Raw genomic sequence first — 26,432 nt, forward strand, 5'->3', positions numbered from 1 at the left:
ACTCGAGTCATTAATATTAAGACTTTTGACTTGACTTGAAAAAATATTCAGAGACTTAGACTTGACTTGGACTTTTACACCAATAACTTGGGACTTGAATTGGACTTGAACCTGTTTACTTGCAAAGACTTGATTTATTTTACCCCAAATCTAAATTTTAAAACGCATATTAATATTTATAAAGTGCGCCCCATTAATTTCATTTCCGTCCTTCTGACGCAGACCAGTGTTACACCAGATTCTGTGAGCGTCGAGTTTTGTGACCACAGGGGGCACTATTTCACAGTTTCTGTTCAGAGGCACAAACGCTTTATGAATGCTACGTAAACTACGCTGATGCACTTTCTTTACTCGTTTTGTTGGTGTCCACGAGCCAAAATATGACAGATGTTTATATTTACATTTTATCGTCTCTTAATTACATAAATGTACTTAAACAAGATTTACCATTCCCTCACCATTGCAGCCAACAAAGAAATCATGAATGGGATGTACAGGTGAGCCTTTTTAACTGGGGTCACCAATTCTGACGGCAGCCTTCAGAATATGTGACCCCACTGAATCTCCAGGTACCAATAGTACACCGTGACCCCACAATAACAGAAAACAATGAAAAAATAACCCTAACCTTTTATTAGTCTATATTTAAACATTTTATCCAAATGTTTAGAATAACCATTCGTAATGACAGCATCTTGCTTACGATGAAGCTTGCTATTTTCGTGTAAAATGATGTAACGAAACATTCTTGTTTAAGTACATTTATGTAATTAAGAGAAGATAAAATGTAAATGATCTGTCATCTTTTGGCTGGCGGACACCAACAAAACGAGTAAAGAAACGCATCAGCGTAGCATTCGTAAAGCGCTGGTGCCTGTAAAAAAAAAAGACTCGAAAGGACTTGAAATTCCTAGTTTCAGACTTGGGACTTGACTTGACGGTTGCCTGTCTTGACTCGAGACTTGACTTGAGTTGACTGTCTTTGCTTGAGACTTGACTCGGGACTTGAGGATAAAGACTTGGACTTACTTGAGACTTGCAAAACACTGACTTGGTCCCACCTCTGGAAAGGATATCGGGAGCAGTGTGGGGATGCTAATATTCTTAAAAATGAACATGGCAGTGTAGTTGCAGTAAAATTCAGTGACATACTTGGTCAGGCTCTGTTTGCACTATTTGCACTCTGTATTGACATTGATTTTTGTTTTGCACATAATACAGTGAGTCCCCACTTAACAACGGGTCTGGTTAACGACGGATCAGAGTTACGACCGACTTTTTATTTTATTTTGCTCAGTGCGCAGAGGAACAGTGGCAACACAGTGGAGTGTTGTGGAATGTTGTGGAGTGTTGTGGGGTGGTGTGTACGATAAGCCCATCTCGTCAACGCGATCGCTATTTCTCACGCTGTACGCGCGAGAACATTGTTAGTTTTTTTCTATACTGTATTTACGATCAAAGCGTATCTAAATCTAGGGTCATGCTTAACAACATTAAGCAATATTACTCACTGTAATATTGTTTGCACTTGAAAAAAGGAGAAATATTTAATCTTATTTATTTTATTTTAACTTTTATGAAATTTTATTTAAATTTCAATTTGTAGAGGAAGAAGTTTATTAAATGTTCATGCTTACATAATGCATGTTAAGAGTTATAATAAAACATTTCAAAATGCATGTGTAACTCAGTTAAATAAAAGTGCAACGCAGCACGCGCTGCGGAGTGAGGAGGCGGACACAAACGCTGAGGAGAGCGAGATTTAATAAAGGGAATACCAAACTCAGGGTCGAATAGGAAGGCGGAGGTCAAATCAGAGAGGGAGTCCGAACGTAAAACACGGAGAGACAAGACAAACGAATACTAGAAACCAAACACGGGTAAAACGCAGAACGATGGAACAAACAGACGATACAGGGCAACAGGGCAGCACTCACGAGAACAGGCAAATGGGTAAGGTACAGAACTGTACCAGACTGGGGATTCACCGGGATTTATAACACTGAACTGAAACAGGGACAGGTGATAACAATGACACAGGGGCGTGGTAACAAACAAGGAATCACGGAGCCAAACGAGCAGGGCGGGATAAACAGGCAAGGAACACAGACACGAGGGAACCCGGAGTGACAGCTAGGAGAGGGGGCGTTGCCATACGTGACAAAAAGTCTGTTGTCCAGTCATATAATTTGTAATTTTAGTGTTCTTAAAATCTCGTCTCGATCTTGTGAACCTAATATCGTGTCTCGTCTCGTGAGCTGAGTGTCTCGTCACACCCCTAGTAATGACCATTATATGTAATTATCAGTCCTGTCTCTCTCAGTGCTCTTCTCTCGCTCCATCTCTCTTTCTCGCTTCAACTCTCTCTCTCCATCTCTCTCTCTCTCTCCATCTCTCTCATGACCATTTTCTCTGTCTTTCAGTCGTGGTTGGGGTTTCTGTTTGAATGACCGTCCATCTAAGAAGGACCTCAGTGCTGCTCTGCTGGCTCCAGGAGTGCGGTACACCCGAGAGCACCAGTGTCAGATGCAGTACGGCCCTGATGCAACCTTCTGCTCAGAGGTGGAGGTAAAACTGCTCCTCTTGCTAACAACACCCTCCCCTGTTTAGCCATGGCTAGCTGTCCACATTACTAGCCAATCAAATCAGTGTTTTATACTTAAATTGTACCAGAGGCATATTAGATTACAGAACCACACCAGAACAGAAGCATTCCTCCCAACAGACAGCTGCCATCAGGTCACTGTTTCCTGTGTCTCTGGGTTAAGAATGTGTGTCAGATCCTGTGGTGCTCTGTGAACGGGTCCTGCCGCTCAAAACTGGACTCCCCGATCGATGGAACCAGGTGTGGACCAGGAAAGGTGAGGGGCAAATGCGTCACAGTAAAGAGAACAAAATGTTTAACTGTAAAGGTACTGTGGTGTTTTTACCTGTGTGTGTGTGTGTGTGTGTGTGTGTGTGTGTGTGTGTGTGTGTGTGTGTGTGTGTGTGTGTGTGTGTCCCAGTGGTGTATCTCAGGAGAGTGTGTGATTGTGGGGAAGTTACCAGAGACCGTGAATGGGGGGTGGGGCCAGTGGAACACATGGTCCCATTGCTCACGCACCTGTGGTTCTGGCGTCCAATCAGCAGAGAGAGAATGCAATCAGCCCAAGTATGACCCCGCCTCTGTCTCTGTTTTTCTCTCTGTTCATTGTCTCATAGGTGCAGGTTTAGTGGGCGCTGTGTTTTAGCTAACACCACTGACTGTTCATTTGAGTTAGACTGGGTGGTGTGAGAAGTGTGGCTCCTGAAACACTGAAATGAAACCTATACAACTACTCCTTCCTCTCTCCCTCTCTTTCTCTCTCTCCCTCTCCCTCTCCCTCCTTCTCTCCTCCCCTCTCTCCCTCTCTCTCCCTCTCTCTCTCTCTCCATCTCTTTCCCTTTGTCCCTTCTCCCTGCTTTGTCAGTTCTGTGTGTTCTTTAAACATTCCTATCTGATTGTTCAGTTTATTCTGTAATTACTTTAGGAATTCCCTTTCCTACCTGATCATTTAAACTGCTGTTCTGTCCCCCCCCTTCCACTCTCTCTTCCTCTTCCACTCTCTCTCTCTCCCCTGCTCTGCCTCTCTCTCTCTCTCTGTAGGCCGGAGTTTGGAGGGAGATACTGTACTGGAGAGCGTAAACGTTACAGGATCTGTAACACACCCCCGTGTGCTCAGCAGCAGCCCACGTTTCGGGACATGCAGTGTAGCGAGTTTGATACAGTGCCCTACCACAACCAGCTCTACCAGTGGATCCCTGTGTTCAGCACCAGTAACTGCCACACTTTCCATTACCTTAGCACCTCACATTACTCAACACTGCACCTCAACATCTTACATTACTCAACACTGCACCTCAACATCTTACATTACTCAACATGGCACCTAGACACCTTACATTACTCAACACTGCACCTCAACATCTTACATTACTCAACACTGCACCTCAACATCTTACATTACTCAACAGTGCACCTCAACACCTTACATTACTCAACATGGCACCTTGACACAAACTGATACTCCAACCCCAAACCCCAACACCTAATACTCAATTCTGCATATTAACATTACTCATTCCATTACTCAACACTGCATGCATCAAGTTCCTTACACAGTAATGCATGCTAGTTTTGTTTGAATATCTAATTGCACACTAAAGCACTTTAACAACCTAAAAGCAGTTCATATTTATGTTAATGATATATGTCGATATTTATGGTAATGACATGTTAATATCTATAATAGTGACCTAGTGTTAAGGGGAGCTTGCAGCTCATCGTGTGTCCATCTCTGAAGTATGACATGTTTACTTTGAGATACTGATTCTAGACAAGCAGCCTGAATTGGGCTCTGATTATACCACATTCATTTTCCCATAATGCTCTGCTTTCAGTGGAATTTTAATTGGTCTAATTTATGCACAGCTTGGTGGTTGAACTGTGTCCTGGGGCTGTTCAATTCCCCTGCTGTGTGTGTGTGTGTGTGTGTGTGTGTGTGTGTGTGTGTGTGTGTGTGTGTGTGTGTGAGTACGTGCGTGCGTGTGTGTGTGCGTGTGCGAGCATGTCCTCACATTCCCCAAACCACAGGACTACCTGAAGCTCTTCCACAGACACACTTGCTGCTCAATTCAGAGTTCTGAATTCTGAACATGATTCTATATATTTCTCATTCAGAATGTTATTTTGTGGTTTAGTATTCAGAGTGATGGAGACTGAGTGAGGGATGGAGCCTGAGTGATCAAGACTGTGAGTGATGGAGTCTGAATCTGAGTGATGGAGAGTTGGAAACTGTCTGAGTGATGGAGAATGTCTGAGCTCATGGTTCCTTTCAGAAACTCCTGGATCTGATGCTTTCACATTCAGTGTTTATTCTTTGAGTTTTTGAATTTCCAGTCTTTTGCCATTTTTTTTACTATCGTAGATTTAGCTGAGATTAGCTGTTCACAGCTTTACTACAGTGTAAATACCTACCATGGAGTTTACAGTGTAACAACCTGGAATGGAGTTTACAGTGACAATTCTCTCTCAATTCTCTTTCTTCTCAAAACAAACCAGGGACAGAAAGGGTTTCATAGTTTTTTACACCCCCCTCCCCCACCCACCCAAACACGGAGTTTACAGTGCACAGACCTTGCATGAACTTCACAGTGACAATTCTATCTCAATTCTCTCTCTTTTAAAAACAAAAACAGAGACAGAAAGGGCTTTGTGGTTTTTTTACATCTCCCTCTCCCCCCACCCCCCACCCTAACACCCAGGCCGTCCCTGTGAGCTCCACTGCAGACCTGTGAATGAGGACTTCTCAGAGAAAGTGCTGGACGCAGTGACAGATGGAACGCCCTGCTTCATGAACAACAGCAGGAGTGTCTGCATCAGTGGTGTGTGCAAGGTAGCGTGTGTGCGGGGTGTGTTGTGGGGCGGAGGTCTTTCTCCACATGTAGGAGTGTGTGTGTGGTCTTACTCCATGTGTGGCTGTGTGTGTGTGTATGTGTCTTACTCACCCTCAATGTATGTGTGTGTGTGTGTGTATGCAGTCAGTGGGCTGTGATTATGGAATAGACTCTCGGGCGGAGGAGGATCGTTGTGGGGTGTGTTTGGGTGACGGCTCCAGCTGTGAGACCGTGAATGACAGCTACAAAGAGAGCAATGGCAATGGTACTTTACCCGCCCTATACCACACACACCCTAACCACACCTCACCTACTCTATATACCACACACACCCCACCTACTCTATATACCACACACACACACACACACAACCTACTCTATATACCTCAAACACCTCCCCTACTCTATACCACACACACACCCCACCTACTCTATATACCACACACACACCCCACCTACTCTATATACCTCACAAATACCTCACCTTCTCTATACCACACACACCCCACCTACTCTATACCTCACAAATACATCATCTACTCTATATACCACACACACCCCACCTACTCTATATACCACACACCCACCCCACCTACTCTATACCACACACAGTCCTCACCTACTCTATATACCACACACACATCCCACCTACTCTGTATACCACACACACCACACCTATTCTATATACCACACACACCTCCCCTACTCTATACCACACACACCCCACCTACTCTATATACCACACACACACCCCACCTACTCTATACCACACACAGACCTCACCTACTCTATATACCACACACCCCACCTACTCTGTATACCACACACACCACACCTACTCTATATACTTCACAAACACCTCCCCTACTCTATACCACACATAGACCTCACCTACTCTATATACCACACACACCCCACCTACTCTATATACCACACACACCCACCTACTCTATATACTTCACAAACACCTCCCCTACTCTATACCACACATAGACCTCACCTATTCTATACCACACACACACACCCCACCTACTCTATATACCTCACAAACACCTCCCCTACTCTATACCACACACAGACCTCACGTATTCTATACCACACACCCCACTTACTCTATATACCACACACACCCCACCTACTCTATATACCACACACCCACCCCACCTACTCTATATACTTCACAAACACCTCCCCTACTCTATACCACACATAGACCTCACCTATTCTATACCACACACACACACCCCCCACCTACTCTATATACCTCACAAACACCTCCCCTACTCTATACCACACAGACCTCACGTATTCTATACCACACACCCCACTTACTCTATATACCTCACAAACACCTCCCCTAGTCTATATACCACACACTCCCCACCTACTCTATATACACCACACACATCGCACCTACTCTATATACCTCACAAACACCTCCCCTAGTCTATATAACACACACTCCCCACCTACTCTATACCACAAAACACCTCACCTACTCTATATACCACACACACCCCACCTACTTTATATACCACACACACACCTACTCTATATACCTCGAACACCTCCCATACTCTATACCACACATAGACCTCACCTATTCTATACCTCACACACACACCCCACCTACTCTATATACCTCACAAACACCTCCCCTACACTATACCACACACAGACCTCACCTATACTATACCACACACCTCACCTACTCTATATACCTCACAAACACCTCCCCTAGTCTATATACCACACACTCCCCACCTACTCGATATACCACACACACACCCCACCTACCTCACAAACATCTCCCCTAGTCTATATAACACACACACCTAACCTACTCTATATACCACACACATCGCACCTACTCTATATACCTCACACCCACCTATTCTATACCACACACACACCCCACCTATTCTATACCACACACACCTCACCTACTCTATACCACACACACCCCACCTATTCTATACCACACACACCCCACCTACATTATATACCTCGAACACCTCCCCTACTCTATACCACACACAAACCTCACCTACTCTATACCACCCACACACCCCACCTACTCTATATACCTCACAAATACCTTCCCTGGTCTGTATACCACACACAGACCTCACCTACTCTATACCACACACACCTCACCTATTCTACACCACACAGCTCATCTACGCTATACCACACACACCTCTTCTATTCTATACACCACACACCTCACCTGTTCAATACCACACACACCTCACCTGCTTTATACCACACCAATACCTCACCTATTCAATACCACACACACCTCACCTGCTTTATACCACACCAATACCTCACCAGCTCTATACCACACACACACCTCACCTGCCCTATACCACACCTCACATACTCTACACCACACGTCACCTGGTATTCAATACCACACACACCTCACCTGGCCTAAACCACACTGCCAATATGTAACATTGTGAGACATGTAAACAGTATTGTTCAGCTCACCTGAACTCTGCACACACATTCATCCCACATCTGACCTGAGCATCATGTCACCTGGCAGGTATAGCCAGATGGAGATACTGTTAGCCTTTAGACCCACTGCCTTCATAACAATTTCATCAGTCGGGTGGGGGTGCCCTGTGTGTATGCGTGTGTTAGATTATGTGGACATGGTGCTGATCCCAGCGGGAGCGAGGGACATCCTTATCCACGAGGAAGAGGAGGCAGGGAACTTCCTGGCTGTGCGGGCACCGGACTCAGAGAAGTACTACCTCAACGGGAATTACATCATCCAGTGGAACGGCGAGTACCAGGTGGGCGGGGCCAAGTTCTACTATGAGCGCAGTGGCAACTTGGAGAACCTGACCTCACCTGGGCCCACCACCCAGCCCATCATGGTGCAGGTACAGTCACACTAATACACCTTATCTCATCTCAGGTCAACTGGGCCCATCACTCAGTCAGTTGTTACATTGAACATTAACACAACAGACACAAAAAGTAATGAAACACTCTGTTTAGCTCAGTTAGTGCAAATTCTTTGCAGTTTAAAGTACAGACATCATTTGTGGTTTGTGCTGATGACAGTGTGGTTTGCGCTGATGTCACTGTGGTTTGTCCTGATGTCACTGTGGTTTGTGCTTAGGTTTGTGGTTTGTGCTGACGTAACTGTGGTTTGTGGTTATGTTTGTGGTTTGTGCTGATGTCAGTATGAGTTGTGCTGATGTCACTGTGGTTTGTACTGATGTCACTGTGGTTTGTCCCGATGTCAATGTGAGTTGTGCTGATGTCACTGTGGTTTGTGCTGATGTCACTGTGAGGTGTGATTCTCCTTGCTGCTGTGTAGCTGCTGTTCCAGGAGTTGAACCCAGGCGTGCACTACACGTACACTGTGAAGAAGAACCGCCAGTCCAGCAACAAGCTGCTGCAGCCTGAGTATACTTGGAAATATGGAGCCTGGACTGACTGCAGCGCCACCTGTGGGCTAGGTGGGGAAATGTTTAACATCAGTCAGCAGGAGAAACAGAAAACACAAAATGCCATTTTAGAAATATGGCCACACTTGGATTACCTATGAATGTATATAAAATATATAATAAAACTTCATAGATGCTGTCAGTGGTTGAATATTGTGATATTTTTAAGTTGATAGTTATGCAGTAGTTTATGTCATCTGGTGATAATGGTTATTTGCAGTACATTATGGGTGCTGTTCATATATCTGTGCTTAACATCTATGATAAAAGTGGACTGTGGTTATCGGTGTTATTGTTGTTACTTACAGTGCATCATGAATGTTGTCATGTTTACCAGTGATAACACTCCCCAGGTGGGCAGAAGCAGCCTGTTCGCTGTTTTGAGGCTGAAGTGGGTGTGGTTGATGAGGCTCTGTGTGACCCAGAAACTCGCCCCAGTGACCAACATCGTGATTGTAAGATCATGGACTGTCCTGCCAGGTGTGTTCATTCCTCAAACCAATAAAGACCTGTTTATGCTCTGAAATACTGGAAACTCTGAAAACCTCAATCATCAATGAGGTTATCTACATGAGCTAGGATTAGCTAAGTGAGCTAATTGTACGCAAGAACCTGTAGTCCCTAGTTCAGAGACGTATGTCTCCAGTTCAGAGACGGCTGTCTCTACTTCAGAGACGTCTCCAGTTGAGAAGCCCTTTGTCCTTACTCCTTACTGAGTTGATGACTGCCCCCAGGTGGTGGGTGGGAGGATGGCAGTCGTGCTCAGCCTCGTGTGGCCCGGAGGGGGTACGTAAGCGCACGGTTATGTGTGTGCGCACCGTGGCAGGTGAGGAGAGAGTGCTGCACACTGGGAACTGCAGGCAGCTTCTAAAGCCCAAAGCAGCCGTACCCTGCAACAGACACCTGGCCTGCAGCTCCGCCTGGGCCGTCGGGAACTGGAGCAAGGTGGGGTCATAGGGTCATTTAAAACTTATACATTTGTCAGGTTGCTTATAAAATCTGTCATGAACATCGTTTTTAAATGTTCCTCTGTATTTCACAGTGCGAAGAATGTTTGGTGCTGGAGTGTGACTAGAGTGTTTAGTGTTGTTTTAAGTGTCAAATTGTTTAGTGTTTGAGAAAGTGAGCAGAGTAAGTTTGATGTTGGAGTTTGTGAACAGAGTGGGAGTTTGAATGTGTGAACAGAGTGTGTTTGGTGCTGGAGTGTTTGAACAGAGTGTGTTTAGTGTTGCAGTGTTTGAACAGAGTGTGTTTAGTGTTGCAGTGTTTGAACAGAGTGTGTTTGTTGGATTCTTATACACTAACTGCTGTGTTTCTGCTGTAGTGTTCTCTGACCTGCGGTGGAGGCATTAAGTCTCGTGTCGTACGCTGTGTGACTAAACCCCAAGTCCACTGTGACCCTGTGACCCAGCCACGCTCCACAGCCTTCTGTAACCTCCAGGGCTGCTCCTCCCACCGACGGGTCGGCCCTTCCTCTGGCCCACAGGTCCGACCTCAGAACCCCACCCCTAAATCTACAGCCTGGCCCACCTCGACCCCACCCCACACAGCCATAAGCGAGCATGACTCCACCCTGACCACACCCTCTGTTAGCCTCACACACAGGCCACTGCCAGACGTGCTTCACAAGGATGATCGTGATTTCATTCTTGTGAGGAATGGAAGTGCAGAGGACGACACACACACCACACTTACACACCGCCCTACTACGGACCCCAGCGTCATTGAGGAAGAAGAGGGTAGCACTGCACTACTGCCTCCTGAGGAAGGCTCTAGATACACCCCAGGTTATGACTACATAGTGGAGCAAGGAGGTCATGAGGAAGAAGACTTTACTACTGTACAAACACCTTTTCTATATTCAGACCCACACAGTCCCCTAACCACAACAAACCCAGCCAAGACAACAGTCAGACGCACTCTCCTAACCACAACAAACCCAGCCAAGACAACAGTCAGACACAATTCCCTAACCACAACAAACCCAGCCAAGACAACAGTCAGACACACTTCCCTAACCACATCAAACCCAGCCAAGACAGCAGTCACAGGCACATCCCTAGCCACAACAAACATAGCCGAGGCAACTGTAACACACACTCTCCTCACCACAACAAGCCCATCCAATACTAAAACCACCAGCCACACAGTGGCCTCCACAGTTAAGCAGATAGCCAGCCATACATCTCTTCCCCAACAACAGTGGAGCACCCCCTGGTGGACTAGCAGAAACAACTCTTACACCACAAGAAACCTTAAGACTAAAGCTGCTTCAGTTCTACACCCCAAAACCACCCCTGCCAGTAGAAGACGCCCAAAGCCCAGGACCGCAAACTCACACCTTTGGAAGAAACTACAGGCAGGTGCAAACTTGGACAGCATCCGGCGGAGACAGAGCTGGCCAGCTACCACGCCCACAGCCACACCCCCAGCAACCACAGCCACATCCCCAACGACCACAGCCACACCTCCGATGACCACTGACACACCCACATCCAGGGACGGCTACAGCAACCTGAACAAACAAGACAACAACAGCATGGCATTCTGGGTAGTGGGAAACTGGAGTCAGGTACAGACGCATGCAGTCACACTCCTGCCTGAACACTAACACAGCTCTCCTACAGAGCACAGAACACTAACACAGCTTTGCTACAGAGCAGTACAGAACTAAATCAAACATCGAAAACAAATAATTTAGGGCCAAAGTTTAAGATCCAAACCCCACTAATCCCACTAGGTCTAAATGTGCTAAACACGTTTTTAATATTCTCAAAAATGAATGTTGTGTGTATTCATGCAACCTAAGAAATTCTGCATCTGACAGTGTGTGTGTGTGTGTGTGTGTGTGTGTGTGTTTTTATTAGGGAGTACAATGTTTGTGATGTATATATGGGTTAAAACAAGGCAAGTCCAGTGTGTGTGTGTGTGTGTGTGTTATAAAGAGTGGGGCCTAATGGTGTGTGTGTGTTGTAAAGAGTGGGGCTTAATGGTGTGTGTCTGTTGTAAAGAGTGGGGTCTAATGGTGTGTGTGTGTGTGTGTGTGTGTTATAAAGAGGGAGGCCTAATGGTGTGTATGTTATAAAGTGTGTGTGGGATAGAGCGTGTGCTTGTGTGTTATAATGTGGTGGATCTCAGGGTTAAATTGGTGGTTCTAATGGTATGAACATATGTGTACATGTGATTGTGTTATATCGAGTTATAAGGTGGGTCTCATGGTTTGTGTACATGTTATAGAGTGGTGGGTCTAATGGTATATGTTTGTGTATGCGTGTGTGTATATGCATGTGTGTATGTGTGCATGTGCGCATTATAGTGTGGTGGGTTTAAAGGTATATGTCTTATAATGTCAGTGTTATTGCCACGTCTAAGCTCTGCCCCCGAGATGTCATCTCTGTTCAAGTGCATAGGTTAGTGTTTCTGTTCCCTGTCGTGGTTTTGCTAGATTGCCGTGTCTGTTTATTGTGTTGTGTATGTTTTCCCTATGCCTGGTTTTTGTATTGTGTTTGGTTGTTTGTTTAATCTCCTGCACTTGCGTCCCGCCTGACCAGTTTGAACGTTAGTTCATAATGTGTGTTATAATGTGTCAGTGTTATAATGTATATATACGTATTATAATGTGTGTTATAATGTGTGTTATAATGTGTCAGTGTTATAATGTATATATACGTATTATAATGTGTGTTATAATGTGTGTTATAATGTGTCAGTGTTATAATGTATATATACGTATTATAATGTGTGTTATAATGTGTGTTATAATGTGTCAGTGTTATAATGTATATATACGTATTATAATGTGTGTTATAATGTGTCAGTGTTCCACAACATGCGGTCTGGGTGCTGTATGGCGCCAGATCAGCTGCAGCTCTGAACTGGAAGCTGACTGCAGCACAACCACCAAACCTGAACCTGCCCGACACTGTAACCTTCGACCCTGCGCCACCTGGCACGCTTCCAACTGGAGCAAGGTGAGACTGGTCCTCTATATGCACACATACATTCATTATCCTAACCATTATAACAAACCTGAAGTGGCTATCATATTTTGATTGGTGCATGGCCTGAGATGCTCAAAGCAATACCTATTGTTGCCACTAGAGGTCACCAGAACACTGCACTGGTTACTTCTTTCCCTTCTCTGACACAACCTGATTAAGTGGTATCATTTGTCATTTGTGTTTGTGTGTGTATGTGTTGACAGTGTCTTGAGGGGTGTGCCAGCGGTATGCGACGTCGTGATGTGCAGTGTGTGGACACTCAGACTGGAAGAGCTCTGAGGCCGTACCACTGCCAGGTGCTGTCTACCCAGCCGCCCCGCACCCAGCCCTGCAGCCAGACCTGCATCCAGCCCCGCCCCCAGCCCCTCCCCCAACTCGACATGCAGTGGAGGCACTCACCCTGGGGACCGGTACTGCACCCACACCTCCACACTCACACAAACATACTCACATACTCAACCAAACACACTGCCATACACAACCAAACCCACTCATATACTCACCCAAACATACTCAACCAAACACACTCACATACTTACCCAAACACACTTACATACTCACCCAGTAACATACTCACCCAAACACACTCACATACTCACCCAGTCACATACTCACCCAAACACACTCACATACTCACCCAGTCACAAACTCACCCAAACACACTCACATACTCACCTAGTCACATACTCACCCAAACACACTCACATACTCACCCAAACACATACTCACCCAAACACACTCACAGACTCACCCAATCACAAACTCACCCAAACACACTCACATACTCACCCAATCACAAACTCACCCAAACATACTCACATACTCACCCAAACACATACTCACCCAAACATACTCACATACTCATCCAAACATCCTCACCCAAACACACACTCACCCAAACACCCTCACCCAAACACACTCACATAATCACCCAAACACATACTCAACCAAACACACTCACATACTCACCCAGTCACATACTCACCCAAATACAGTCACCCAAACACATACTCACCCAAACACACTCACATACTCACCCAGTCACATACTCACCCAAACACAGTCACCCAAACACATACTCACCCAAACACACTCACATGCTCACCTAGTCACAAACTCACCAAAACACACTCACATACTCACCCAAACACATACTCACCCAAACACACTCACATACTCACCCAAACACATCCTCACCCAAACACACTCACATACTCACCCAAACACACTCACATACACTATAAAACTCAAAATTTCAAGGCAACTTACTGCACTCGATTTTTGAGTTTTGATCCCAACTCAAACTCTTAAGTTTTTAAGAAATTCACTCACAGTTGAGCCAACTTATTATTTCTTGTTCCAATTATTTATTTTTCACAGGTATATAAACTTCAGATTTTAAGTATTCCTTACAAATAATTCCAAATGACTCAAGTTATGCTAACTTATTATTAGTGCTGTCAATTCCAGGTGCCACGATTAAAAGTCCTCACCAGGATTTTGCTCAGGCATCCTGGATTGTGTTGATTCCACTAATTTTACCTGGATTGCTAATTAGAAAATCTAGCAAGCTTGAGCAAAATCCTGGTGAGGACTTTTAATCGCGGCACCTGGAATTGACAGCACTACTTATTATATCTTGTTCAGATAATTTATCTTGCCATGCTAACTTATTATGTCTTGTTCAGATAATTTCTCTTGCCCATGTATATGAACCTCAAAATGTAAGTTTTACATACCAAGAGTTCCAAATTTATTAAATTAAACACTTATTATATTGTGGCGTGGTGTGGGAGAAAGAGGCCACAGACAAGTCCATTCTTATTAAGAACAGAGGTTTCATTCTCACCTCACAAGAAAATTGGCACTCACAAGCACAGTCAGATCAAACTCAAGGCCTGAAATAGCTTGGCCTTGCACATGAAACACAGGGGGAGGTCATGAAGATGGCAATGTTACACATACATGGAGGGGGAACTCGGATAATGCACATGTACATAAAAAATGGACCGGGGTGACGTAACTAATAACACACAATTAATAATCATTAATAACACTATACAGACATAAACACCACATAATGCGCATAACAGGGCCGGAGCCGCAAGGGCTCATGGGTAATGACGTCACCCTATGACACCCCCCCCATTGGCCCGACGCTACAATATCTTGTTCACATGTACATAAATCTCTAAATTCAATACTAAGAATAGCTAACTGAAGTTGGGTCATATAAGACAAATGACAGAACACATTTGGACGTTAATATTCAGTTCAGAGTAGCGTAGGTTGCTGCTTGCCACAGGTGAAATCCATTTCAAGTTGTCCGAAGTCCAATTCTGGTAGAAATCGCAAACCCCGCCCCGTTCTCAACTAAGGAGTCAAATTGAGCATGCGCAGAGGAGTTGGCCTGGCCTTAACTAGGGTTCAACTACAATTTGTTTATTTTGACAATGCAGGTTGTAAGATCAGATCAACTTTTAACAAGAAACTCAATAAAGTAAGCTGATCCAATTACTTTGGTATAGTTTATGGTGCAATTAATTATTTTTGGCTCAGCTAAACTAAAAATCATAGTAAGGCAAGCAATTTTAAGTTTTGTTTTTTACAGTGTACTCACCTAGTCACAAACTCACGAAAACACGCTCACATACTCATCCAGTCACAAACTCACCCAAACATACTCACATACTCACCCAGTCACATACTCACCCAAACACACTCACATACTCACCCAAACACAAACTCTCCCAAACACACTCACATACCCAAACACACACTCACCCAAACACACACTCACCCAAACACATACTCACCCAAACACACTCACATACTCACCCAAACACATCCTCACCCAAACACATCCTCACCCAAACACACTCACATACTCACCCAGTCACAAACACACACTCACATACTCACCCAAACACACTCATATACCCAAACACTCACATCCTCACCCAGTCACTTGCTCACCCAAACACACTCACATACCCAAACACATCCTCACCCAAACACACGCACATATCACATAAACACCCAACACTCACATACTCCTCCACAAATCCCCCCACACACATCCAATTTTAACTCACCAAGCTACCCACTCATGTAACACCTACATTGCCCTCCACACTCACCCACACACAGACCCATATTCACATACTTTCCCAGCCTCAACCACCTACATACACTGAATTAATATATAATCTGATCATACTATATACATACTAGACCCATACTCATACTCATTTACATACTCACCCACGCCCCCACTCCCACACTTGCACCCACAGACAAAATCCGTCCGACGGTACAGGCCAATGGCATTCGTCTGATCCTGACAGCGCAGACCAATGAAATCCATCTGATCCACCACTGTTCCTCTCAGTAGCCACTCTGCAGTAGTTTCCCTTCTTCTCTGAATTTCTGGCTCATGTCATTCTCAGACATCCTTTGTAATAATGGTGTGGATGATGGCATGCTTGGTTTCACAGTTCATTTCATGAGTACTGCATATCTGATCTTTCCTGATGTCTGTGTCTCTGCCTCTTTGTGTCAGTGCTCTAAAAGCTGTGGAGGAGGTGTGAGGGAGAGGCTGGTGTATTGTCCAGAACACCAGCACTGCAACGCAAGTCTCCGCCCTAACAGCACAGCACCCTGTAGACCCCAGCCCTGTGTGACATGGGTCGCTGACCCCTGGCAGGAGGTCAGTATGTCTATCTCACCATCCTCCACCACACCCTAAGTTTGGCCACATGCAGTTGGACCCAAAAATACTCTTAAGAGTATGCTGCTAAGAGTGCAAGAAAACCTGTAGCCTCACAGTAGCTTCATGACCATTGTATAGCTGCCTGGATGCATTTGGCACTATAGAGCAACTGAAGCACTGCTGATTAACATATGCACACAATTCAGTTCTGCTGTTTAGCTTTTATTAATCAAAAATGCATTTGAAGTTAGCAAGGTTAGTGATGGGGTTAATGATGGGGTTAGTGATGCACTTAGCAGGGGGGTTATTGATGGGTTTAGCAAAGGGGTTGGTGATGGGTTTAATTATGGAGTTAGCAATGGGCTTAGTGATGAGTCTCATGAAGATAAGGTTTATGGGGTTAGCGAGGGGGTTAGTTACGGTGTTATTGAGGTGGGATTGGCATGTACCAAGGAGGTAACTTACGGGCTTAGTGATGGGGATGCATTTGTATTTTCAGTAGTATAGGGATACACTCAAGAGTATGTTTCTACCTCACCTCACTAAGCACAGCAATTACTGTGTCAGTGTTTCAGATGGAATGGTGAGGTGTTGGGTTGTCTAGCTTGTTTCCCACCGTGAGGTAGTGCTATGATAAACGTATCTGTTCAAAACTAAATTCTGTGTATGTGTGTGTGCATGGTATGTGTATAATGTGGGTATGTGATGTGTGTGTATATGTGTATGTGTGTTGTATATATTTTGTATGTACGTGTGTGTGTACCATGTGTATGTACATGTGTTTGTATGTGTGTGTACTTGTGTGTATATGTGTATGTACATGTGTATATACAGGTGTGTGTATGTTTGTCAATGTATATGTGCGTGTATATGTGTGTACGTATGTTTATGTGTGTACATGGTTATGTATATGTGCACATGTGTGTATATGTGTGTACATGTGTGTAAGTGTGTATGCGTGTGTACATGTGTGTGTGTGTGTATGTTTGTACATGTGTGTGTACATGTGTATATGTATGACCGTGTGTGTATGTGTCTGTGTACGTGTGTACGTGTGTGTGTGTGTGTGTGTGTGTGTGTGTGTGTGTGTGTGTGTCAGTGTTCGAGGAGCTGTGGTGGAGGTGTACAGGGGCGAGCAGTGCGGTGTGTACGAGAAGGTTCTGGAGCAGTGCAGAAGAACACTCTGTGTCCCAGCAGAAGCAGACCAGCGAGCGAGCGTGCCTGTGGAATGGAGGAGTGCCGGACCCACCCCGGTAGTGTGTGTGTGTGTGTGTGTGTGTGTGTGTGTGTGTGTGTGTGTGTGTGTGTGTGTGTGTGTGTGTGTGTGTGTGAGGAACAGCATGTTCTGATGGTTCTGTTCTAAACTGAAGCTGTGTGTGTGTGTGTGTGCGTGTGTGTGTGTGTGGGTGTCTGTGAGGAACAGCATGTTCTGATGGTTCTGGTCTAAACTGAAGCTGTGTGTGTGTGTGTGTGTGTGTGTGTGTGTGTGTGTGTGTGTGTATGTGTGTGTAGGGGGTCCCGTGTGTAAGAAGAACACCATGTCAGGGCGGTTCTGTTCTAAACTGAATCTGTGTGTGTGTGTGTGTGTGTGTGTGTGTGTGTAGGGGGTCCTGTGTGTAAGAAGAACACCATGTCCGGGCGGTTCTGTTCTAAACTGAAGCTGTTGGGACGCTGTGCCCTGGCCTCTATCCGCAAGCAGTGCTGCTTCACCTGCACCATGTGATGCTGCCAGGGGTCAGAGGTCAACACTCCACATGTGTGGCTCCATCCTCAAAGAGCAAAAATACTGGATATTTATGTCCATGTTACAGAAACATACACAACACAAAAACCACACACTCCTGGGCGTGCAGCGAGGTGTGGTTGTATTACACTGCCTGCAGGTCAAACACAGCAGAGATATTGTCAGGCTTCAGCCATGAACTCAAAATGGACACCACAATTATTTTCTCTGGCTTTCTAATTTCTCTTCAAACCTGTGAGAAATGCCACCCTTAAACACCACAAGCTCCGCCCATCTGCTCCACACCATAGGCTTTACCCATCAGTGCCACTCCACAGGCTCCGCCCATCTGCTCAAGCTCTGAATTCTGAGACATGGATGATTATACAATACATATCTAAGAAACTGAACTTCAATTTGCAAATGCTTTGGAATTTCATTTTAACCAAGCACATTCAGTCCCCTCCAGACCAGGCAGAAGTGAACTCAAATGTGCAATTAAAAGGTGGGTCCACCCAGATATTAGTGGAACCTCCACCCACTGTAATGTTACTGCATAGGCTCCACCCACTGTAATATAACTGCACAAGCCCCGCCCATTGTAAAATTACTACACGGACCGCCTACTGTAATGTTACTGCACTGGCTCCGCCCACTGTAATATAACTGCACAAGCCCCACCCACTGTAATGTTATTGCACAGGCTCCACCCACTGTAATATAACTGCACCTAGTGCTGAAGCTGCTGCTCACCTCTTCCTGGGGTGTCATGTGTCCTGTTCATGTGTCCTGTTCATGTGTCCTGCCTGGCTTAGCTGGGAGACTCAACCAAAGAGGAAAAGACCAAACTGTGAACACCAGGCTGCTCCAGCCTCTACGCCCTTTTATGGATGTTTCACATCTACTAAGGTGCTTTGAATCAAACATACACTTTTAGCTTTAAGGGTAGTATTTTGATATTTTGAACTCATTGTGTGTCACCTGAGCTGCCTTTAATAATATTTGTATTATTGGGTCATTTTCCTGCAGCACTTTCACTGACACAACCTGTAGGACATCAAAGACACATCTGAATTACTTTGTTTATGACATTCAAAACCTTTCCTTGCCTTGGATCAATACATTGATTCAGTCCATAGCACTTAATGAGGAAAACGACATCCAATCTGTTCATTTATTTTCTGTTGGTCCATATGCCCAGTGACTGTGTGCATGGTGCTGTTGTTTCATTTCTACTGGTCAGTGTGATAATGTCAGATCGTGTAATAGTTACAACAGTTATGAATGTGCATTGATAAAAACGTTTTGGTTTTGTGCTACTGAGTTCTTTAGTGTTGTTATGGAGTTTGTTACACATTACTAATGCATTTGTCACACCTTGTAATTGTATTCATTAGAAGTTAACAAGTTAATTAGGCATGGTTAAAAGTGCTTTACGCATAATTAATGAGTTTGTTTGCCATTGTTAATGTGTTAAGAATTAATCAGTGGAGTTAGGGTGAGACAGCAGGTGTGGTAAGATTGCCAGCTTTACCTCTCTGGTGTTAAAAAACACCCCTCAAATTTTATACGGAAATGCTTTGGTGCTATACTGAGGGTTCGTATGGTATGGTGCTGGTCAGCACTATGGCCTACATGAGCGGGTGTCCCAGTGGTGGGAGTCCGCGAACAGGTGTCCCAGCGGTGATGCTGGGCGGGGTCTCTCCACCATGTCCAACTACTAAGGGTGGACATCTCCTCCATCATGTCCCACTACTAAGGGTGGATATCTCTCTACAATGTCCCACTACTAAGGGTGGACATCTCCTCTCCACCATGTCCCACTACTATGGGTGGACATCTCTCTACCCTGTCCCACTAATAAGGGTGGACATCTCTCTACCATGTCCCACTACTATGGGTGGATAGTTTGTATTGTCTGCTGCTTGCGGCAACATCATTTCACTTCTTGGTCACTAAAAATGCAACGCCTGTCTGTGGCTTGTTTTTTCACAGTTTTAATCAGTCACACATTTCCACACATTCACAAATAAACACCATTAGTAATTAAACAACACAAATGCTTTCACTGTGTGCACGCACAAGATCAGCAGCCTGTTTATCGAACATGGAATTAATTACATTTTGTGGCAGTTTGCCACAAAATAGATTTTGTGGCAATTTGCCATCTACATGTCTCCACCACTTGATGTTAGTGATGACAAAGTGACAAGTATTTCTTTGTATCCTGTTGTGAGAGATATTTCATGTGTTAATGGCCAGTGACTGTGCTGACAATTTATTTTTATGAAATAATGATGATTACGACTACAAAAAAAGACAAACTACAAGTTTGAGTCAAGTGGAAGAAAGAATTTATGTGGTCGTATGGTTTACGATTTATTAGTTAATGATTTATCAGTTAATGACATCACAAACTTGACCTCAGCAGTTTTGACACCAGCAATGTTTTTATTAATGTGAGAGTTTCAATAAACCTTTTTCAAAGCAACAGAATTTTTGGTACTTTATGTATTAATGTGATAAACATGTATGTAAGCAAATATGTCTCACTAGATTTTGAAATTGAAATGCCTTTGAATTTCTAGCACTGAATTATTATTTTTTGCATTGATATCATGTATCTGAATTTGTATGCCTCTGAAATTATGTATCTGAATTTCGGTGACTCGTTTTCAATGTTTTTTCAATGTTAAAAAGATTCAGTCAAAAATTCGCTTGCTGAATTTCAGACGCAAAAACTTCGCAGTACAAAATTCAGATAACACATCGTAAGGATGTGCAATCGGACACTAAGGATGAGCAATCAATCCTGTTTCAAAAATACAGTGGCCGATAGCAAAGGCTTAAAAACCTAGCTAGATTACATGTGTTACATGATTGCATGTTACATTTAAAGACCTTTACTAATTCAGTCCCATTCTATGTAATGAGATACTGTTTAACACAACTCATGTTTCTCGTTAAAAACAGTTATTCCCTTTGTTGCTTACTTGTCAGTCACTGCTTATATCACGGGTAAGTTAAATGCTCTTAAAATGTGGCTAGCTAGGTATTTAGACAGAAACTGAGGCTTAAAACCCAGATACAATGAAACAAAATGAAAACGTGCAACATTTTGGGAATGCGCTGCAAATCCAGTCACAACACAATGGAAGGGGCCACAACTCATCATTCATTACGTTGCACGGGACTGAATAAAGCCATTTAAATGTAGCTAGCTATTTAGACAGTGTCTGTGCTGCTGTGTGTTGTCTGTTTTCCCATCTTTCCAGGAAGGGTGTTCTGAGTTGTTTCGTGGCGGACGCCCTGCAGGGGATTGACTACTCCCGGAGGCGATGGATTACAGTGGCCCCGGGCCTGCCCTTCGGTGTGGGTCTGGGGCTTTATAGCTGCGCGGTGCCCCCAGAGAAGAGCTGCCCTTGGTGGGGGAGTCTGTCACGATACAGACCCGGACCCCTACCATTGGGCGTGTGTTCATGTAGTCTACGTCTGGTGTATTTCCTTGGGTGTGCTTTCATGCGAGTGTGTTCATCGGTGCCACTTGTGGCTCGTCTCGTCATCACTTGGATCTCGTATTGTCTATTTAATGTGCATTTACGCAGTGTCTCGTGCTCGTCTTTGTCTGAGTGTAACGCCTACGTGTATGTATGTTTAGTGTGCACTGTGTGTGCTACACATTCTATAATAAACATTGGGTGTGCCAACACACCTGCCTCATCATTTTGTCTTGCCTTGCCTCACCTCGCCGTTACATAACCATATTCTTAATTAGAGGGCTATTGTTATCTCTCATATTTCTTATTCTTTTGCTTCTTCCACTCTTTTCTGCAATTACTAAAGCCATTAATGTACAGACTCTGCACGTTTTAATAATTCCAGTAAGAATGAATGGTGGAATGTTCAGAACAGAATTCTAACTGCCATCATCATTTGTAATGATAGAGGTTAGTCTGTGCTGTCATGAGAAATAATCAAAAACCTCTGAACAATCTTAAAATCCTTGGACTTTCACCTAGAAACTACATTTGAAATGGTAAACATCCTTTCTGAAACCTCAAAATATCTCATAATTCTTACCAATTAATTTTATAGTTATGAACATTTGTTTGGCACTAGGCACAGAAAACTGTCCCTTTGATTCCCATGTTAATTTCTCAAAATCAAAATTGGCTTGTTCCAAATTTGTCTGTGTGCTTAACATGTCATAAATCTGACATTCAAGGGGTGCTCTCTTCAAGGTCTGCTCTCTCTCACCAGCTCTTTAGTTAAGTGATAAGTTAAATGTTTCCTGAACTATGACGGTATGTTTTGAAGGTGCAAATCAGCCTCAAACGAGGCTTCTCCACTAAGAGCTACATTATAAGAGTAACAGTTAATTTGAATTACACCCCCCCACACACACACACACATGCATCTCTCTCACAAACAGACAAATGCATAAGGACATTTACATAATTTACACAGAAACACACACTATGCAAACATTGTACACACACACTGTACACATTGTCATACATACACTCACACTCACTTTATTCATGCCCTATATACACCTTCATTAACACACAATTATTTTCACACATACACATATTACACGCACACACACTCTGTCATCAAATTAGTCAGCCACTCAGAATGATTACAGCCATCAGCCAATCAGCATCAAACTCCATCATCAGGTGATATCATCAGAGCAGTCCACATCATAAACACTACACAACTTTATACACACTACACACCTTCATACACAATACACACACCATTTTCAACATATACACAATACACACTCCACATCTTCGTACACATTTTCCCAACACACCTTCATACTCACCACATACATTCCCACAAACCATACACAACTTATAGACACTAGACTCTACACAAATTACACTCTAATCCTCTCATAACCGGCGGATCAAATCATGGTCCCAGGCAGGGCATTGACCCAAAACTTGCTCACTCAAGGGTATTAGCCATAATGTTCAGCTAGAAAACTAACACATAGCTAGCTAGTAGATTACTGCTACTGAATACCTAGCTACAGTACTTAGCTAAGGTTATCATAGCCTATTTCCCTGTTTTTAGATTTGAGCCAGCTCTGTGTACTGATTAACACCATAAGCATTATATAACATGCCTGTATTCCATACTCTACTGTTTTCAAAACTTTGCCACTGATCCATCAGTGTCAACAGATGCGGCGTTAGCGAAACACAGACTGGTATAGTGCTACAATTACAGGAAACAGAGTCTAGCCGTGTTTCAGCACAGCAATCCTAGACCCTCTGGGCCAGGCGTCCTGCTCTGTAAATTTAAATAATGTAGTGGGCATTCGGACAGAATCACACACCCTCACAACAGCGCTCAGTAAACCTGGGTAGTTTGTGTTAGTTATGGTTAAGTGGAAAAATTCAGCATGGGTCAGTTACTTCCTATATGGTTCCCCTTAGCTTTGGCCCTCCATTGGGGTTTGCATTGCTCCAACACACCTGATTCAGTCTTTGATTAGACCCAGCCAGCCGTGGAACAGAGAAAGTTTACTACATGGACTGTTCTGTCCTGCTCTGGCCCACTCTGGCCTGGTACTGAGGGCCACTGCCTTCCACAAGACAGCTGTTTGGTCCAGACTTTGGTGAATCAGGTCTGAGAAGGCCATGGGGCCATTACAACGGTAATCAGACAATTTGTGACCTGTAAATAAAATCCTGTGTCATGCGTTTATTATGCTGCCGTGGTTTCGGGGCAGCACACAGGTGGCTCGCATTACAGTGCTGGTTCACACCAGCGGAACCTAGCTGCTGGAAACACACACCAAATCCACTTAACTGACACCCAACACATCAAATATTTACTTTTAATGACTAGAAAAAAACAGGGAGCCCAGACCAATACACAACTCAAGAGGCCCTGATCAAATGAGACACTCAAATGTGGGTCAAGCAAAAACCAGTGTTTGAGAAAAGAATCATACCAGATTTTCAAAATTATCTGCAATATACATAGACTACTGTGATTTGTTGTGTAGTGCAATAGAAGTCTTGTAATCGTGTTGAAATCCTGTATAAATATATATTTTTAGAATGGTAAGAATTTTCAGGAAATATTTTCATTTAAATTTCTGACCTTTCTTCCTTTGTAATAAACTATTTAAACACAACTCTGATGTCAGTCCACTAAATTAAAGGATGAAATATTTAAACACAACTCTGATGACATTCCACTAAATTAAAGAATGAAATATTTAGACACAACTCTGATGTCATTCCCCTAAATTAAATAATTAACTATTTAGACACAAGTCTGATGTCATTCCACTAAAAGGATGTAATTCAGTATTCTGTAACTGTATTTATTGATTTGTTAACAGAGCCAAATAAAGCTGCCCTGTAGGAAGGAATATCAGTGAGACAGAAAGATGATATGCTGTTTATCTGTGCGGGGAGGTTCTGTGAGAGGGGCTGGGTCTGTGAGGATGACCAATAAAGATAAAGATAAAGCCCCAAATACAGAGAGATCACTCAGATTGCATGTGCTGATTAGCCCCTGGCTCTCTGCTCCACCACAGCTGCCCACACTCTCAGCCACACAGGTCCAGGAGCTTAAGCTGGACTTGGTGCTGCAGTGTCCGTCAGACAGGTTGATTGCCACAGAGCGGCTGCACGGTTCTTCCTCTGCCTGACGGTGCTACATCTGGAGTGAGATACACCAGCATGACCTCATTTCACCATGACTGGAACACTGACCACAAACTTGAAGCCAAAGGAAACCAGCATTTCACCAGCATTTCAGTCTTTTATTATTTCTGAGTGGAATTTGTGGAGGAAGGCAAGACAATAAAAGTAAACCTGGTCGCCATATCTTTCTGGAAGAGGACGCTTCTCTGTCACTGGGGGTGAACACCACACAACAAAGGAAGTGTGAGATAAGATATCAGTGTTTGAGGAAAAGCCAAAAGAGACAGACGCACTCAGCACACAAACAGAGGAAAGGGGGTGGGGGTACACTCCTGTCCTGTGTCCTCCTGGGTGTGACATGATAAGACAGAAGTCAAGGTCTGTGAGAATTTAGATCACTAGTGACACTGGAATGACAAAGAGAGACCGATAGAGAAACGCACTCTATTAAAAATGCCTATCCATATACTTTGGGTTACAGAAAACTGGAGAAGAGAAATCAGGTAGTTGTGGGGTTTTTTAATGGTTTTTTACCCCAAAAGACTGGCTAAACGATGTTATTCGCACATTCCTACAGACTATCTGTTGCATTAATCAAATCTGGGCTGGCTGTATTGGATTAGCCCCATTGGCTGCACTGGGTTAATTCCACTGTGTTGATTTAATCCTGCTGTTAAATTGAATCCCAGTTGAGTTATTTGCAACTCCAACAAGCTGGTTGCAATTTGAGTAAGAGAAAGAGTGTAACAGGTGTAAAGTTATACTCCCAGGGTATCGTGATACTCCCAGGGGTGTCTCTGTACTCCAAAGGTGTCAGTACTCTCAGGGTATCTACATGGACAGAGTGTTCAGAGTTGGCACACCAGAGACACATCTGCACACACACACACACACACACACACACACACACACACACGTGCATACACACACACATGCAAACACACATGTACATGTGCACACGTGCACGCACACACACACACACACACACACACACACACACACACACACACACACACACACACACACACACACACTCACACACACACACACACACACACACACACACACACACACACACACTCATATTTCAGTTAGGATAAACCCTCCTGGCAGCAATCCTCATGCCCCCTGAACAAATTTATACAGAAGTGTAATCAACAATCACGCTCTCTCTCTCTCTCTCTCTCTCTCTCTCTCTCTCTCTCTCTCTCTCTCTCTCTCCTCTCTGTTCCTTTTCCCATGTATGTCGGTCATCTATGAGAACAGGAGAAATGAATGACCATCTCCCACCAAATATACACACACAAACTCACATGCATACACACAATCACAGTCCCATGGAAAATACTATAATTTCAACTTAAACATGTATTTACAAACAGTATCACACTGAGATTAACTTAAACACAGAGAAAGGAGGGTCAGTGAGAGAGG

General features: G+C 44.0%; 1 protein-coding gene across 3 annotated transcripts in view; it reads left to right on the top strand.

The window, feature by feature from the left end:
* The window catches only part of LOC143509898 (A disintegrin and metalloproteinase with thrombospondin motifs 12-like), a 29,542-nt gene extending 8,725 nt beyond the window's left edge, over positions 1–20,817 (top strand). For all 3 annotated transcript variants that reach the window (XM_076998758.1, XM_076998759.1, XM_076998761.1), the window contains 16 exons: positions 2,424–2,568; positions 2,769–2,861; positions 3,006–3,151; positions 3,626–3,795; positions 5,284–5,414; positions 5,560–5,680; positions 8,068–8,312; positions 8,756–8,897; positions 9,239–9,365; positions 9,620–9,830; positions 10,210–11,457; positions 12,704–12,856; positions 13,090–13,296; positions 16,449–16,595; positions 17,698–17,851; positions 18,203–20,817. In XM_076998758.1, coding sequence (XP_076854873.1) covers positions 2,424–2,568; positions 2,769–2,861; positions 3,006–3,151; positions 3,626–3,795; positions 5,284–5,414; positions 5,560–5,680; positions 8,068–8,312; positions 8,756–8,897; positions 9,239–9,365; positions 9,620–9,830; positions 10,210–11,457; positions 12,704–12,856; positions 13,090–13,296; positions 16,449–16,595; positions 17,698–17,851; positions 18,203–18,321 — 3,559 coding nt within the window. In that variant the 3' untranslated portion in view covers positions 18,322–20,817. The remainder of the gene's footprint in view (positions 1–2,423; positions 2,569–2,768; positions 2,862–3,005; positions 3,152–3,625; positions 3,796–5,283; positions 5,415–5,559; positions 5,681–8,067; positions 8,313–8,755; positions 8,898–9,238; positions 9,366–9,619; positions 9,831–10,209; positions 11,458–12,703; positions 12,857–13,089; positions 13,297–16,448; positions 16,596–17,697; positions 17,852–18,202) is intronic.
* The last annotated feature ends 5,615 nt before the right edge of the window (positions 20,818–26,432 follow it).

Source organism: Brachyhypopomus gauderio, chromosome 3 (assembly GCF_052324685.1).
Source record: "Brachyhypopomus gauderio isolate BG-103 chromosome 3, BGAUD_0.2, whole genome shotgun sequence".
NCBI classification, from domain to species: domain Eukaryota; kingdom Metazoa; phylum Chordata; class Actinopteri; order Gymnotiformes; family Hypopomidae; genus Brachyhypopomus; species Brachyhypopomus gauderio.